Genomic DNA, 14,616 nt, shown 5'->3' with positions numbered 1-14,616 from the left:
GATAAACAATGCTCAGGTGTGTGTGTGTGTGTGTGTGTGTTTCCTTGTATTTGTGGCTTTGTGAGGACCAAAAAGGACATTTTGACATATCGATCTCTGTAATGTCTTCACATGAAAGCTGTTTTTTATACAATGGTGAGCAGACTTCCCTCTGTAGGATGTGAGGTGGAGGTGTGGAAGAGGTCAGACAGAGGTCAGACAGAGGTCAGACAGGTGCTGAGGAGGACAATTTAGTTTGTGAAGTGCAGATAGACAGGAGTTAAAGGTTAAAATATTTCATTATCATTTTTCTGATACATATGACACTAATTGTTCAGCCTGTTTTAACACATTTAACACATGACTGCGCACACACACACACACACACACGCACACACTTCCTCTGATGGAGAATGAGTTGAGGAGAGTGAGAGGAAAAAGAGGGAAGAGAAATACAAATATGTAAAAGATACAAAGTGTGACAGGATGAATGACTGTGTATGTGTGTGTGTGTTTTGTGTGTGTCTAGGACTCTGTTTTACACTGGTTTCTATCACACAGCTTATAAAGTGACAGCTAGTGACACACACACACACACACACACACTGTAACACTGACAATTCACTCTCCTCTGACTTTATTGTTTCTACTTTTAAACAGATTTTCCACCTTTGTTACCAAGGCAATGATTTCCCTTAGTTTATGAAACCATGCCTTTAAATGTAGGGAGCAGGTGGTGGCCAGTGTTTGTCGAATCCTCCCATCATCCTTAATGGAATAAAAAGATGACGATGATGACGATATCAAGGCCAGAGCTTTGTCTTCCTGTGTGTCCTCTGTCCTCTTATGACCACCTCCTGCTTTTACTTCAGTCATTCTCTTCGCTTTCACTCATTTTCCTCAACTCTCTGTCGTCAGTGCAGGATCTTGTTCCTCCGTCATTGTTCTCCTCTCTCTCTCTAATGCAGATGATTGGCTCATTACAGTGAACAAGCTCCTCCTCAAGCCTAAACCACAGAGCATCAGCCCGACAATCACTCACAGTAATGCAGAGGAGACGGTAACAGATGATCTTTTGGAAAGCGCTGGCTGCTTAAATGAGCTCACAGCAAACAGACTAACGTTGCTTACACCAGCTTCAACCTCCATCTGGACGTTAGCACAGATAACTCATACATTCCCTCAGACAACCTGAGCTGACAGGCCCTGAAGCAGTGAGCTCTCCCCTCTTCATCATCACCTGTTCCTTCCTGTCTTTATCAGTTATTCACTCCATCACATTCACACCTGGTGTGTCAAATCTCCAAATGATCCGTGCGTTTGCTTTGGTGAAAGTAATATTATGGAGGCAGATAACGTGGGTAATTTAGGAGCTAACATCAGCTCGTGTCCCTGCATGAGTTACATTACATTACATTACATGTCATTTAGCAGACGCTTTTATCCAAAGCGACTTACAAAAGTGCATTTAAACATTTGGGTACAAATAAGAGGTAGAAGTAAGTAAGAGCTTCAAGTAAAACAAACTATGAAGTGCTAGTCATAAGTGCGATGTACAAGTTTACAAGGTAGAGTCGGAAGAAATGTGTTTTTAGTCGGAGTTCACAGAACAGAGAGGAAAAGTTCTAATTGGATGTAAATAAAAAGGACAAGGGTGCACCAGGGGGGCCCTGGCCCATTGGGGGCCCCAGCGCTGCATCTGAGCAAAGCATGAATGTTTTGTGAATGACTTTATTCATTTTATGCAAATGACTTGGGCCACGTCAGACACCTGCTCTCAGTCAACACAAAACACACAAGCACACGTTTTACCTGTCAAACAAACTCCGTGCTCTTCAGGTCACCACAGCTGAGCCACACACACACACACACACACACACACACACACACACACACACACACACACACACACACACACACACACACACACACACACACCTCACACGCCCTCACACACACACACGCACAGCCGTAGAAAAGCTTCACGTGAACACGTCGTGCCGTGTTTTACGGAGGTCGTCGTCTTGTGCTGCCATTAATGTTTTCTGGTCCGTGAAGATCCTGTGATGCGAGCAGAAGGGAAGTCGTTACAAACTGCCCTCTCACAGTTTTACACCAGAACTGTTGTTTTATTTGATTTGACTTGGAAAAAAAATAGGAATTCATTTATTTACTTTACTTTATGGGAAAACACGAATAGAGAACATAAGGTTGTAAAAAAAGAATGTTTTGTACCAACAGTAGTTTAGAACCCATTTATATGCATGTATAATATTCATGACTCTGTTGTTGATTGTTTATTTTTGGCCAGTTTGAAACATTTAGCTGTGACATCTGTTACCTCAGACACACTGAAATGCTTTCTTGGCACCTGTAGTTCGTTCTGGCTCCGCTGTGCTCAACAACTCATTCAAACATTTGTCACTTTCATTCATACTCTTCTATCTATCTGTCTATCTATCTATCTGTCTATCTATCCTCTATCTGTTGTCGGTCGGTCATTCGGTCTATCTATCTATCTATCTATCTATCTATCTAGTGGATAAATGAATGTATGATTAATATTTCTAAGATTTCCTGTAACATACAGTATAACCACATGATTTAAAAGTGGTGTGCTTCTATCTTGTGTTTGTGTTTTCTGACCGAGAAGCTTGAAGAACCGTCTGACTTCATATTACTGCAGAAGAAGAGGGAACATAAGTTATGGCTGAGTGGAGAGTCTCAAGGTCTAGGACAGAGTGGCACCTCCTTACACTAAACATCACTCAACATCAACACTCTGAATCCAAACATCTCAAAAACTTGGTTTACAGTGTGATACTTCATACACAATATTGTAAAATAACATTTAAACTATACAACAAATATAAAAGCACCAAACACAGCGTCACATGCCTTTGTAATCTGTTTTTCTATTTCTTTCTTCTCTATTATTTATTTATTTGAGAATAGTCTGAGATTCAATATCATCGATTTATCACCAAAGTCTGATATGAAAGGAAGAGAATGTTTCATCATACACGAGTCGCCTCTGCCCATTCTTCATGAAAGGGTTCTCATTCACACACTGATCACATCTCACATTGATTCCTGTGACTCGCCTCTCTTTGGTTTCCCCTCCCACTCCTGTACATTAACACGCCCCCACACATAATAATAACAATGCTTTTCAAACACTCAAGGACACTTTACAACAATACAAACAGATGACACAGTAAACAGCAGGTCATGGAGTGAAATTACAGAGAGTAGGTTATTTTGAACAGGTTGAAGAAGAGCGTCAGAGTTACAGATGTCTGCTGGGAGTGAATTCTGGGGATTCTGGTTCTGGTTCTGGTTCTGGTTGATGCAGCAGCTGAATGCCAATAGTCTCTCGTCTTCTTCTGTTCACCTCAGTGTGCTATCTGCCTGCTTGCAGTACCACTGATGGAGACAGAGGGAGACAGAGAGCAGGACTGTAGTTATATTATAAGTATAGTTAAGACATAATTATGATAATTAGCATCACATTGATGTGTCTCCATTTTCTCCAGAATTACAAACAACATGTAACAAAACTAAAGGAAATGTTTTTATTTATTATCAGATGTATTTAAATATGTTTTAAATCAACAGTCAGACTGTGATTCAGGACTCAAACTGTAGAGGGCAGCATTTGACCTCTTGTTGACGCATGTCCTGTGAGCACTGTTGTCTCAGAGACATGTGTCCTGTGATGTCCTGTGATCAATGTTGTCTCAGAGACACGTGTCCTGTGATGTCCTGTGATCACAGTTGTCTCAGAGATACATGTCCTGTGATCACTGTTGTCTCAGAGACACGTGTCCTGTGATCACTGTTGTCTCAGAGACACGTGTCCGTGTCCTATGATCACTGTTGTCTCATGTGTCCTGTGATCACTGTTGTCTCATGTGTCCTGTGATCAGTCTCAGAGACACATGTCCTGTGATCACTGTTGTCTCATGTGTCCTGTGATCAGACTCAGAGACACGTGTCCTGTGATCACTGTTGTCTCATTGTGTCCTGTGATCAGACTCACGGAGACACTGTGTCCTGTCAGATCACCCTGTGGACAGATGTCAGATCACTGTGTCTCATGTGTCCCAGATCAGTCTCAGAGACACGTGTCCCTGTGATCACTGTTGTCTCATGTGTCCTGTGATCAGTCTCAGAGACACGTGTCCTATGATCACTGTTGTCTCATGTGTCCTGTGATCAGTCCTCAGAGACACGGTCCTATGATCACTGTTGTCTCATGTGTCCTGTGATCAGTCTCAGAGACACGTGTCCTGTGATCACTGTTGTCTCATGTGTCCTGTGATCAGTCTCAGAGACACGTGTCCTGTGATCACTGTTGTCTCATGTGTCCTGTGATCAGTCTCAGAGACACGTGTCCTATGATCACTGTTGTCTCATGTGTCCTGTGATCAGACTCAGAGACACGTGTACTATGATCACTGTTGTCTCATGTGTCCTGTGATCAGACAGTCAGATCTTGTTACTTAGGAAACAGAAAACAGTATATAAAGCAGTCAAATGATGAAATGACAAAGTAACATAATAATGTGGATATTTAAGACAAAGTGTTCCTCACTTTAATGTTTCTTAAAATGCTGATTCATGTCATTGTGTCGTGCGCTTTAAAGCTAAATGAAGACGTCACAGTGTGCAGTCGCTCTGTGATACTTAGTCTTTGTCATTAATAATTGATGAAACAATCCTCCTTTTCATTTTCCTCTGTGATGTAATTATGCAGTGAGGAGTGTTTAGGATTTAAACGGCGTTTCTTTGCTGTGCTCTGATTAAAAGCTCAGTCGCTGACCTTCTGCCACTCACCTGTCTCACTGGATCTGCTTTTTTATTTTGTATTTCTTTAATGTCCTCTGACCTTCTCTGTCCTCTGTGTGATGGACATGAACCATGGCTTGATGTCTGTCTGATGTGGAAAATGTAAACCAGCGTTTCATATTCACAGTAAATTGAGCACATTCGCTCAAAGCTGTTTAAGGAAACATTGAAGCTTCAGAGAATTCAACCATCAACCTGCTGAGTTTCTCATTAGAAGATGAAATGTGTCAACATTACACTGTCTTTTCTGACAGACACTGGCGTTGCATTAACCTCAGTGACACAAAGTGACCACATGAGGCAGCAGAGGACCAGCAGCTCCTGTGTCCTTTGGTGTGGGAGAGTGAGTGAGTGCTTTACAAACTTCATTTCCTGTTGGAAAAGTCTCTCTAACAGTGAGATAAGCAGAGTTCTTATGGGTCCTTGAAATTCCTGAAAGTTTCATAATAACAATAATAATAATTCAAGGTCCTTGAAAGTTTTTAAAAATGTCCCTAAATAGACATGGGTCATTGAAAGTGCTTGGATTTAGTGCAGCAAAGAATTTAGGTAAACGTCTTCCTTGTTTGTTACGACGCCACCTACTGTTTGATGGCCTGCGTTGCTTGATGGACGTAGACAAGGCCAACGCTGGACAAATGTGGAGACATCATCAGTGTTGTGGACACTGTCTCTCTGAGCCAGTTCTACCGATTCTGTGCAGAACAAATGATGTGAGAGTCCAACATCTTTGTGTCTCCAAAGACAAAAGACAAAGACCGACTTTGAGGACAATCACTTGTGGACAGTGGACGCCATCATGGACAAAGTTGTCCTCCCATCTTAAGCTGAGTCAGCACATTCAGTTCTTGAATTTGAGGGAATTGGTCATGGAAAGTCCTTGAAAAGGTCCTTGAATTTGATGTCAACCAAGGAAGAGACCAACAGAAATACTTTATATAACAATGAAGATATTATCACAATACAAACCTATAACACTATTTATTACAGTGTAACTAAAGTGTGTGTGTGTGTGTGTGTTAGTTTGTTAAAACACCTCTGAGTGTCATTATACAAACTGCTGTGTAATCCTTTCATTACTTCCCCTCAGTTGGTTGATTGAATCCTTAATCTGTTTTGTGTTAATCCATTTGTTTTAATCCTGTAAGAGATTATGATCCTAACTTCTGATCTAACACACTCTATGATGTTCTGTGGCTGAAAGGGAACATGTTGCTTTCTCAGGCTTAAAAGTATTGTGAAGATAAAATGGATCCCTGACCTGTTTCAGACTTCAGTGTGGTCCAACATCAGGTCCCTGAGGACAAAGACAAATCCTGTCCTCTCTTGTCTCCTGACAGACAGATGTTCTCGAGTCACTTTCAAATCCTATCTGAGCAACCGAGACTTTCAGATTGAAACAGAGTTTTAAAAATCAGATTACAATCACATTCAAAATCAGCTCAGTATGTGGTTTGAATCTGCTTTGAATAGATTTTTTAAGAGCTGTCCCAGTGTAAAAAAATACACAAATATGATTAAAAATCAGTGTGTATATGTCTGATGTAAAAGCCCTTTGAGTCATTTTACATCTGTTAACAACACATTTGTGCTGAGTCATTTCAAGCTATGTAAAGATATAATTCTCAGGTGTGTAACAGATATTATTTTCCCAAGAAAATTATTTTCCCAAGACAACACAGTGTCGTCACTGTGTTGTCACAGTGTGTTGTCACAGTGTTGTCATTTCAAGCTATGTAAAGATATAATTCTCAGTTGTTATTTTCCCAAGAAGAAATAAACAGCCCACAACATGACTCAGCTAAAATACTTGAATGAGTATGAGACAGAATATTTTGTGGACTCATCCCTGATGTGAACAACACTTTAGGCCTTTTCTAACAAATCCACATCAAACATGATCTATATGTGGTCCAGTGATGAAGGTTAAACATGACGCAGACAGTGGTCAGTTTGACTCAGTGTTGTTACTGTGTCGTCACTGTGTTGTTACTGTGTTGTCACTGTGTCGTCACTGTGTTGTTACTGTGTTGTCACTGTGTCGTCACTGTGTTGTCACTGTGTCGTCACTGTGTTGTTACTGTGTCGTCACTGTGTCGTTACTGTGACGTCACAGTCACCATGAACAGTTTGCCCGCTGTGCTTTTTTTGGATGTGTTTCAGAGCGTTGTGATAATCTGTCAGAGCTTTGTAAATCAGGAACGCTGAATCAGATTATCAGAGATGGTACACGCTGCATTGGAATACATCCAGATCTAGACCTCACAGACCTCATATACCTCACAGACCTCACATACCTCACAAACCTCACAAACCTCACAGACCTCACAAACCTCACAAACCTCAGACCTCACATACCTCACAAACCTCACAAACCTCACACCTCACAAAACCTCACATACCTCACAAACCTCCCCTCAGACCTCACACCTCACACCTCACCCTCACAACCTCAGACCTCACATACCTCACAAACCTCACAGAACCTCAGACCTCAAATACCTCACAGACCTCACCAGACCTGACAAACCTGACAAACCTCACATACCTCACATACCTCAGACCTCCCACACCTACCCTCAGACCTCACATACCTCAGACCTCACAAACCTTAAAAACCTCACAAACCTCACAACCTCAGACCTCCAAACCTCAAACCCTCACAAACCTCACAGACCTCACATACCTCAGAGACCTCACAAACCTCACAAACCTCAGACCTCAGACCTCACCTCACAGACCTCACAAACCTCACACCTACCTCAGACCTCACCCTCAGACCTCACATACCTCAGACCTACATACCCCACATACCTCACATACCTCAGACCTCATCACACCTCAGACCTCACAAACCTCACACCAAAACCTCAACCTCACAACCTACCTCACAGACCTCACAGACCTCACAAACCTCAAAACCCTCACAAACCTCACAGACCTCACAGACCTCACATACCTCAGACCTCACAGACCTCACACACTTCACAAACCTCATTTCAGAAAACATTGAGCATGAGCAGAAACAGTAACTAATGACTGTGTGTGTGTGTGTGTGTGTTCATACCTTTACAGTGAACTCATTCCCTGATGTGTACATTAAAGCAGATTATTTTGTATCACTCACTGTGACATAAAACAGAGAAGTGAGTGTTTTGCATGTATTATTATTTTTATTAGAATTAACAATAAATACTTATTCATGTATTAGTGTTAAGAACAATGAAGTGAAGTTAGATCCTCTTTGTTGACATTTAATCCTAAACAGCAGGTTGTGTGTGTGTGTGCACGTGTTTATGTATGTGTGAGTGCACGTGTGCACATGTTTGTGTACGTGTGTGTACATGTTCATGCATGTGTGTGCACGTGTTTTGTGTGTGTCCTTGTGACCATGGAAACATTGACCTGACAAATCAAATCTGTCTTCTGTTTATCATCATGACAGTAATTTGAATCAATGATTGACTTCATAATCTAACTGATCTCTTTAACACGTAATGTGAAAGGTTGTTGTTATTATTATTATTACAATAATAAAGATGCTGCTGTCGTCTGTTTGCTTCAGGATGTGGTGTGTGATGCCTTCAGAGAACGACGTCATATGAATGAGTTGCTGTTACCTTTGTAACATCCGTCCACACGACTCTTTTCACACCATTCTCTGTAAATCTTTGAGACGCTCGTGTGTAAACAATCTCAGCACTTTCTGCAGCAGTCGACAACAAAGTCAGTTTGAATGTCAGCAGGTTGTCTTCATTCCTAAATGCATTGTGGGTCTGCCGTGTGATTGACAGATTAGATATGTGTGACCTGGTGGCTGTTGTGTTTACTACCTAAGATTTTTACATTTAAGTATCAAGACTCAACAAACCTGAAAATGTGTCCCTCGTTGTTTGAGGTCATTTGGAATTTAAAATGTGTCATTTTTGTGTGAGTGTGTGTGTGAAAACATGTTGTCATGGCTACATGACATGACCTAATAGTTTATGAATGAACATTAGACTGGGCTTCTACCTACCAGCACATACATGAGCATTAGCACACACACACACACACAGCTGGATGTGGCCAGATGGTGTAATCTTTTAGTTTTCCCCGTGTTTCATATTTTTCCCCCTCCTTTGTTGGGATTACACTGTCATCCAATCAGATGTCAGATTCACTCTCCAGTGGTGATGTGACATGAATGACATGCGGGTGAGTGGGTGAACGAGACAGTCATGCAGACATACTGTACGTCTCATTGTACAAAGTGTTGGCTTTAAATCTGAGCGTCGCCGTGCAGGACAGAGACACAGACAGAGACACAGACTGGACAGACCAAAGACAGGTATGTCTGAAATATCAGAGACAATTTTACATGGCGACGCCACTTTTAAGAACATAATAGTAAAATAATGATTATAATGACATTTTAAAAAAGCCATCAAGAGCAATCACAAAGGCTGTGATTTATTGTTAAATTCCAATGTCGTGCATTAGAATAAACAGGCGTTAATATTTGTGTGAACTGAAGATTCACCTAAAACATTATTCAAATTTCGAATCAAATGAAATCATCATTAGGTATTTTCTCCAAATGTTTTGTAGCTTTATGAAATTGTCTTAAAGCTTAAAAAACAATATGAGGTTTGATTTTGAAAGAAGCAGCAGTGATTTGTCTCAAGACACATTCAACATTTCTGGAAATCACAGTGATTCAGAGTTTTACAACGTTCATTGTTTCAGTTCTTCCTGCAGGATGTTCCAAGCATTTAAATTCATTATTTGCTTCTTCTGTCCTCCAGTCTGACTCATGTTTCTCTGCAGTGTCTTTCAGATGGACCTGAAAACCACTTAGTGTCTTCAGGCCTGTGGACATGAAAACCACTTAGTGTCTTCAGGCCTGTGGACCTGAAAACCACTTAGTGTCTCATGTCTAATTTCACACTTACTTAGTTGTTTTAGTTCTGTGGCAGATTAGTGAACGTGGCAGAGTGTGTCTGTGCTGATTTAGCACAGATGCACATTTAATAAGAGAAGTGTGTGTGTGTGTGTGTGTGTGTGTGTGTGTGTGTGTGTGTGTGTGTGTCAGCGTGTGTGTGTGTGTGAGTGTATAATCAGTGTATATAGCTGTCCTTGTCTCTCAATATCATCTGAACTTTGTCACCTGTGGTCACCCGTGGTCACCTGTGGTCATCCGTGGTCACCCGTGGTCACCCGTGGTCTGCTGTGGTCACCCTCAGTCACCGTGATCACCTGTGGTCACCTGTGGTCACCGTGGTCACCCGTGGTGGTCCCGTGATCATCTGTGGTCACCTGTGGTCACCCGTGGTCACCCGTGGTCTGCTGTGGTCATCTGTGGTCACCCGTGGTCACCAGGGCTGGAGTTTTCAAACTCATTTGTTTCTTCAGTCCAGAGTGAAGTGACAGGTCTGTGTCCTCTGTCCTGACCTTGTGTCCATGTGTCCCCTCAGGTCAGTGCTTCCTGTGTATGGTGGATGTGGTGCCAGTGAAGAACGAGGATGGTGTGGTGATCATGTTCATCCTCAACTTTGAGGTCATGACAGATCAGACGCTTCAAGATTGCAACGAGGAGCTGAACCACCGCCTGCCCACCTGGCTCGTCACCGGTAGCTCCTGACCTTTAACCTTTGCTTCACCTTTAGAGCACAGAACATTAATGTATGCACAGAGGCTGTGTCCTCGTTATCCTGATGAAATGTTGTTTTTAGCTTTTTTCATTTTCACCAGCTATTAAAAAAAAACACTAAATACTAAAAAATCAGACAATTATCACTTCTCCTGTTTACACAATATACAATGTGTCATTACTTTGACTCACAAACACATTGTCTGAAGTCTGAACATTTGACCTGTAAACACACACACCCCAGTCTTTTTGTTTTTTTGTTGTTTTGTCCTATTTCTGGTTTCCTGTTTTATTTTGAAGTTTTTCCTTGTGTTTACCTTGTCCAGTTTGACTTCCTGTCCTGTCTTCCCTGGCGATTGTCTGCCCCGCCCTAATGTGTCTCACCTGTGTCTCCACTGTTTGTTAGTTTCATCCCACATTTTCAGGCTTGTCTGTTTTTTGATGTTGTTTTTTTATTACAGACTCTTTCTGTTCATTGACATCCTTGTTACATTCAAACTCATTAAAAACTCTCAGAATAAATATTAATACTATAGACTATGTATAATAATGTGGACTGACTGAGAGGTGATCACATGAATTCACTGCTTTCATTCCTTCATCATATTTCACACAAAGTGCTCTTTAATGTTCCAGACTGAGTAAAACTCTTTGCAGTTCAAACCAAAACCTAATCAGTATTACTGTCCTAGATTCCACGAGATTGTTTTGAAGCTGTATTTTTAAAAGTTGTGCCTGGCTCAGTCTGATCCAGATTAAATCTGGATTAGATCTCTCTCTCTGAGCGTGACCTCCTGTGCTTCCATATTCTGTCTTCCCGTTTCTCCCTTTTACTCGTCTTTCCCTCGATCACGTCTGTGCGTCTGTCCACAGGTCGTCCGCGAGGCTTCAAGCTGCGTCTCCCTCTGCTGCGTTCCCTGTCCAACAGTAAAGCGTCTCTGGACGACGCTGAGGTCGGTCACATCCCCACTGCCACACCCGTGACACAGCCAGACCAGCGCAGTCGCGAGTCCTTAGGCCTGGGCGAGTTCCTGCCCCTCCCCCACCCAGCACCAGACCACCAGGAGCACATCAGTGGAAGCAGGTCGGACATTTCAATTCAACAAGACTTTGTTTGTTCCAATGAGTTAGAATAAAGAAGAGCACACAGGGTTAGTTTATCAAGTTTGTTTTTAAACAGGAATCTTTGACTTTCACGTCATACAAATGAACATTTGTAATTAATGTGCCACTATTCCTCCAAACCACTCACTCCCAAACTTCATGAATTGTCGCTATGATCACAGTCTTAGCCTTTATGAATAATCTCTGTTCTCATCATTAAAGTGTTTCCTGAAACTGCTCGTCGATGCAGCTGTGGCTGATTCTCTGACTTGATGAGTGAACATTATTATTCTGAAGAGACTCAGTAACGTTTCCTCTTCTCTTGTAAAGCTGTGAATCTTCAAAGTTCATCCTTTTGTCCTTGTTCATCCAACAATGAGGACCAAGGTCACTGCACTCTGACTAAGTTCATGATGGTCTGTTCCGTCTCAGGTTAGCTCTCCAGAGCTGGCCAGAAGACCGGCAGGAGGACCAGCACACCCTGCTGGGCTCTGGACCTCCGCTGTCCTCTCCTCTACCTCCACACGGGTCTCACTTGGTCACCCAGTCCTCACCGTGTGTGGCACCCCATCACCGCCTCAGCCTCAACCCCGACGCCTCGGGCTCCAACTGCTCCTTGTCGCGTAGTCGCTCGCGGGAAAGTTTCCACAGCATGCGTCGAGCGTCTTCCGTGGACGAGATCGAAGCCATGAGGCCGGACTGGGACAGAAAGAACCGGAGAGCGAGCGTCCGGCCGGGCAGCGCCGGTGAGACAAAGAGGACACAAATACCACTCACCATATCTTCAATAAAACATGAAATTATATATATATATTTATATATATATATATATATATATATTTATGTATATATATATATATATATATATATATATATATATATATATATATATATATACATATGAAATTATATATATATATTATATAGTAAATTATATTCACAGTAGAGGAAAATAGACTGAGTGGACAGCAGGTGATTGACAGGTCGCAGCTGCATCTGTGAACGTTTTGAATATTTTGAGGTTTTAAAACAGGAGTTCATTTTAAAATCTTTCTTCTAAACAGTCTCTGATACAGTCTGACTTTTACCCGTGTGTGTGTGTGTGTGTGCGCGTGCGTGCAGGTGCAGTGAACAATAAATCCAACATACTGAACTCCACGTCGGACTCGGACCTCATGCGATACCGAGCCATCTCCAAAATCCCCCAGATCACCCTGAACTTTGTGGACTTCAAACCCGATCCCCTCATCGCGCTGCCCACTGGAGAGATGGACATCATCGCTCCCTGCAAACTCATCGACCGGACTCACCACGTCACAGAGAAGGTCACACAGGTAGGAGTCACGCAGTGTGTGTTTGTCGTCTCTGCTGCAGTGTGTACGTGAATATTCTTCAGTTTCCTCATGCTGTCATCAGCTGTGATCTCAAAGGTTTGCTGCTTATGAGAATGAATTCTGGTGAAAATAGAGACGGAACTCACGGGAGCGTCTGTGAAGCCGCTCTTTCATCACAAGCTGGTTTTCCTTCCTTTTCCATCTGCAGTGACAGAACAGCTGAGTCACTGCAAACTCACACTGCGTCCACTGCTTCGTCACATAGTGAATAAAGAAGTGTAAATCTTTACCGGTAATGAACACATGCTGGTTCCCTGCAGTTTAACATGGACGAGCTGGTGTTTGTGTGAATCGTCCTCAGAGTGATTCAGTGGAGGAGACACTGAGAGCAGAAGAAAGTCTGCTGTAACTTCATTATTTAGCTTCTTGTTCTGTTGCAGACAAATAAGAAAATGTCGTTGTGGATGTGACTGATGTGTGAAACAGTCCTTTTGTTAGTCAGTGGAAAAGTCTTTAAGTTAAGGAGAATAATTCTGCTGTGTTTCACTGTCGTAAAACTTTTATAGTTTGGGAGTTTGAAGACACATATTTGCTTTATTATATATTTACCCTGTGCGTGTGTGTGTGTGTGTGTGTGTGTGTGTCTTTGTTTGGTCAAAAATCTGAACATGTGACAGAAATGACGTCTCACATCCCTGAAACAGTGACACAGTATAACAGCCCATAATATGCAGAATGACACTCAGCTGCTTTTTTCCATGACTATATAAAAATCTACATATGGAATTTATAAGAATGTGCAACATAGAGTATTTTATCTTATATTTAATCTCTGTAATCTTTTTTCAATCTGATGAAAATCCCTCAATCAGATTAACTTTGTGAAATTTGAAAAAACATCACAGTTCAAAGTTCACTTTTTTATGAACAAGAATAAAATTAAAGCATCTTTTTGTGACTTCTGCACAATTATTGATACAGAATGAATTCTAACTTTGAGATACAAACATCTGTCTGAAACTAAAGGTTTATGTCTTTGTATTTCAAGTAGAAGAAATCCTGACTGTGATGAAGACAAAGATAAGAGATTATGTTAATCCTAAGAGGAGAGAGAATCTGAATCATCTGCATGATGTTTGTCTCTCTCTCTCAATACAATACAAACCTGATGTAGAACATATTCACTATATGTGCATTATTATATGTTTAATATTTATTTATTTAGTAGAAATCAGTAGGTGGACACTGTAAAAGATGGAGTGTGTAAACAATAACTGCCTTTAGTTTTTCATGTTCATAAATAAAGTCTCTAAAATATGAATGTTTAGTCTTATTATCGAGAAAGAGAAATAATCAGTGAAACCTTCATGTTCTGATGTTAGAAATGCATTACCAGCTTTTCCTTTCATATCACAGAGTGTCATCTGTCACTCACTCACACTCGCTCTCTCTCATGAATGGATGATGGATGGATGCATAATGGATGGATGATGGATGGATGTATAATGGATGCATAGATGATGGACCTGACTTGCATTCATTTCCTGGAGACTTACATTAACCATAACCACAATTACTACTGGCCTAATCCTAACCCTAATCCTAACCCTGACCCTAACCTTAAAACATATCTCCACCTCAAAATGTAGTAATTTATATTATGAGGACTTGCTTTTTGTCCCCACAAGGAAGACACGTCCCCATAATGTGACTGTG

The 14,616-nt window shown here is 41.5% G+C and overlaps 1 protein-coding gene across 1 annotated transcript; it reads left to right on the top strand.

Annotated features, from left to right (window-relative positions):
• Positions 1 to 9,090: 9,090 nt before the first annotated feature.
• LOC122774692 (potassium voltage-gated channel subfamily H member 2-like) lies at positions 9,091 to 13,250 on the top strand. Its single transcript, XM_044034167.1, has 6 exons — positions 9,091 to 9,160; positions 10,287 to 10,442; positions 11,336 to 11,546; positions 11,999 to 12,312; positions 12,689 to 12,900; positions 13,221 to 13,250. The coding sequence occupies exons 2-6, from the start codon at positions 10,304 to 10,306 to the stop codon at positions 13,248 to 13,250; spliced, it is 906 nt and encodes a 301-aa protein (XP_043890102.1). The 5' UTR covers positions 9,091 to 9,160; positions 10,287 to 10,303.
• The last annotated feature ends 1,366 nt before the right edge of the window (positions 13,251 to 14,616 follow it).

Source organism: Solea senegalensis, linkage group LG9 (assembly GCF_019176455.1).
Source record: "Solea senegalensis isolate Sse05_10M linkage group LG9, IFAPA_SoseM_1, whole genome shotgun sequence".
NCBI classification, from domain to species: Eukaryota; Metazoa; Chordata; class Actinopteri; order Pleuronectiformes; family Soleidae; genus Solea; species Solea senegalensis.
Note: the sequence above shows the minus strand (reverse complement) of the source record. Positions and strands in the feature narration are given on the sequence as shown.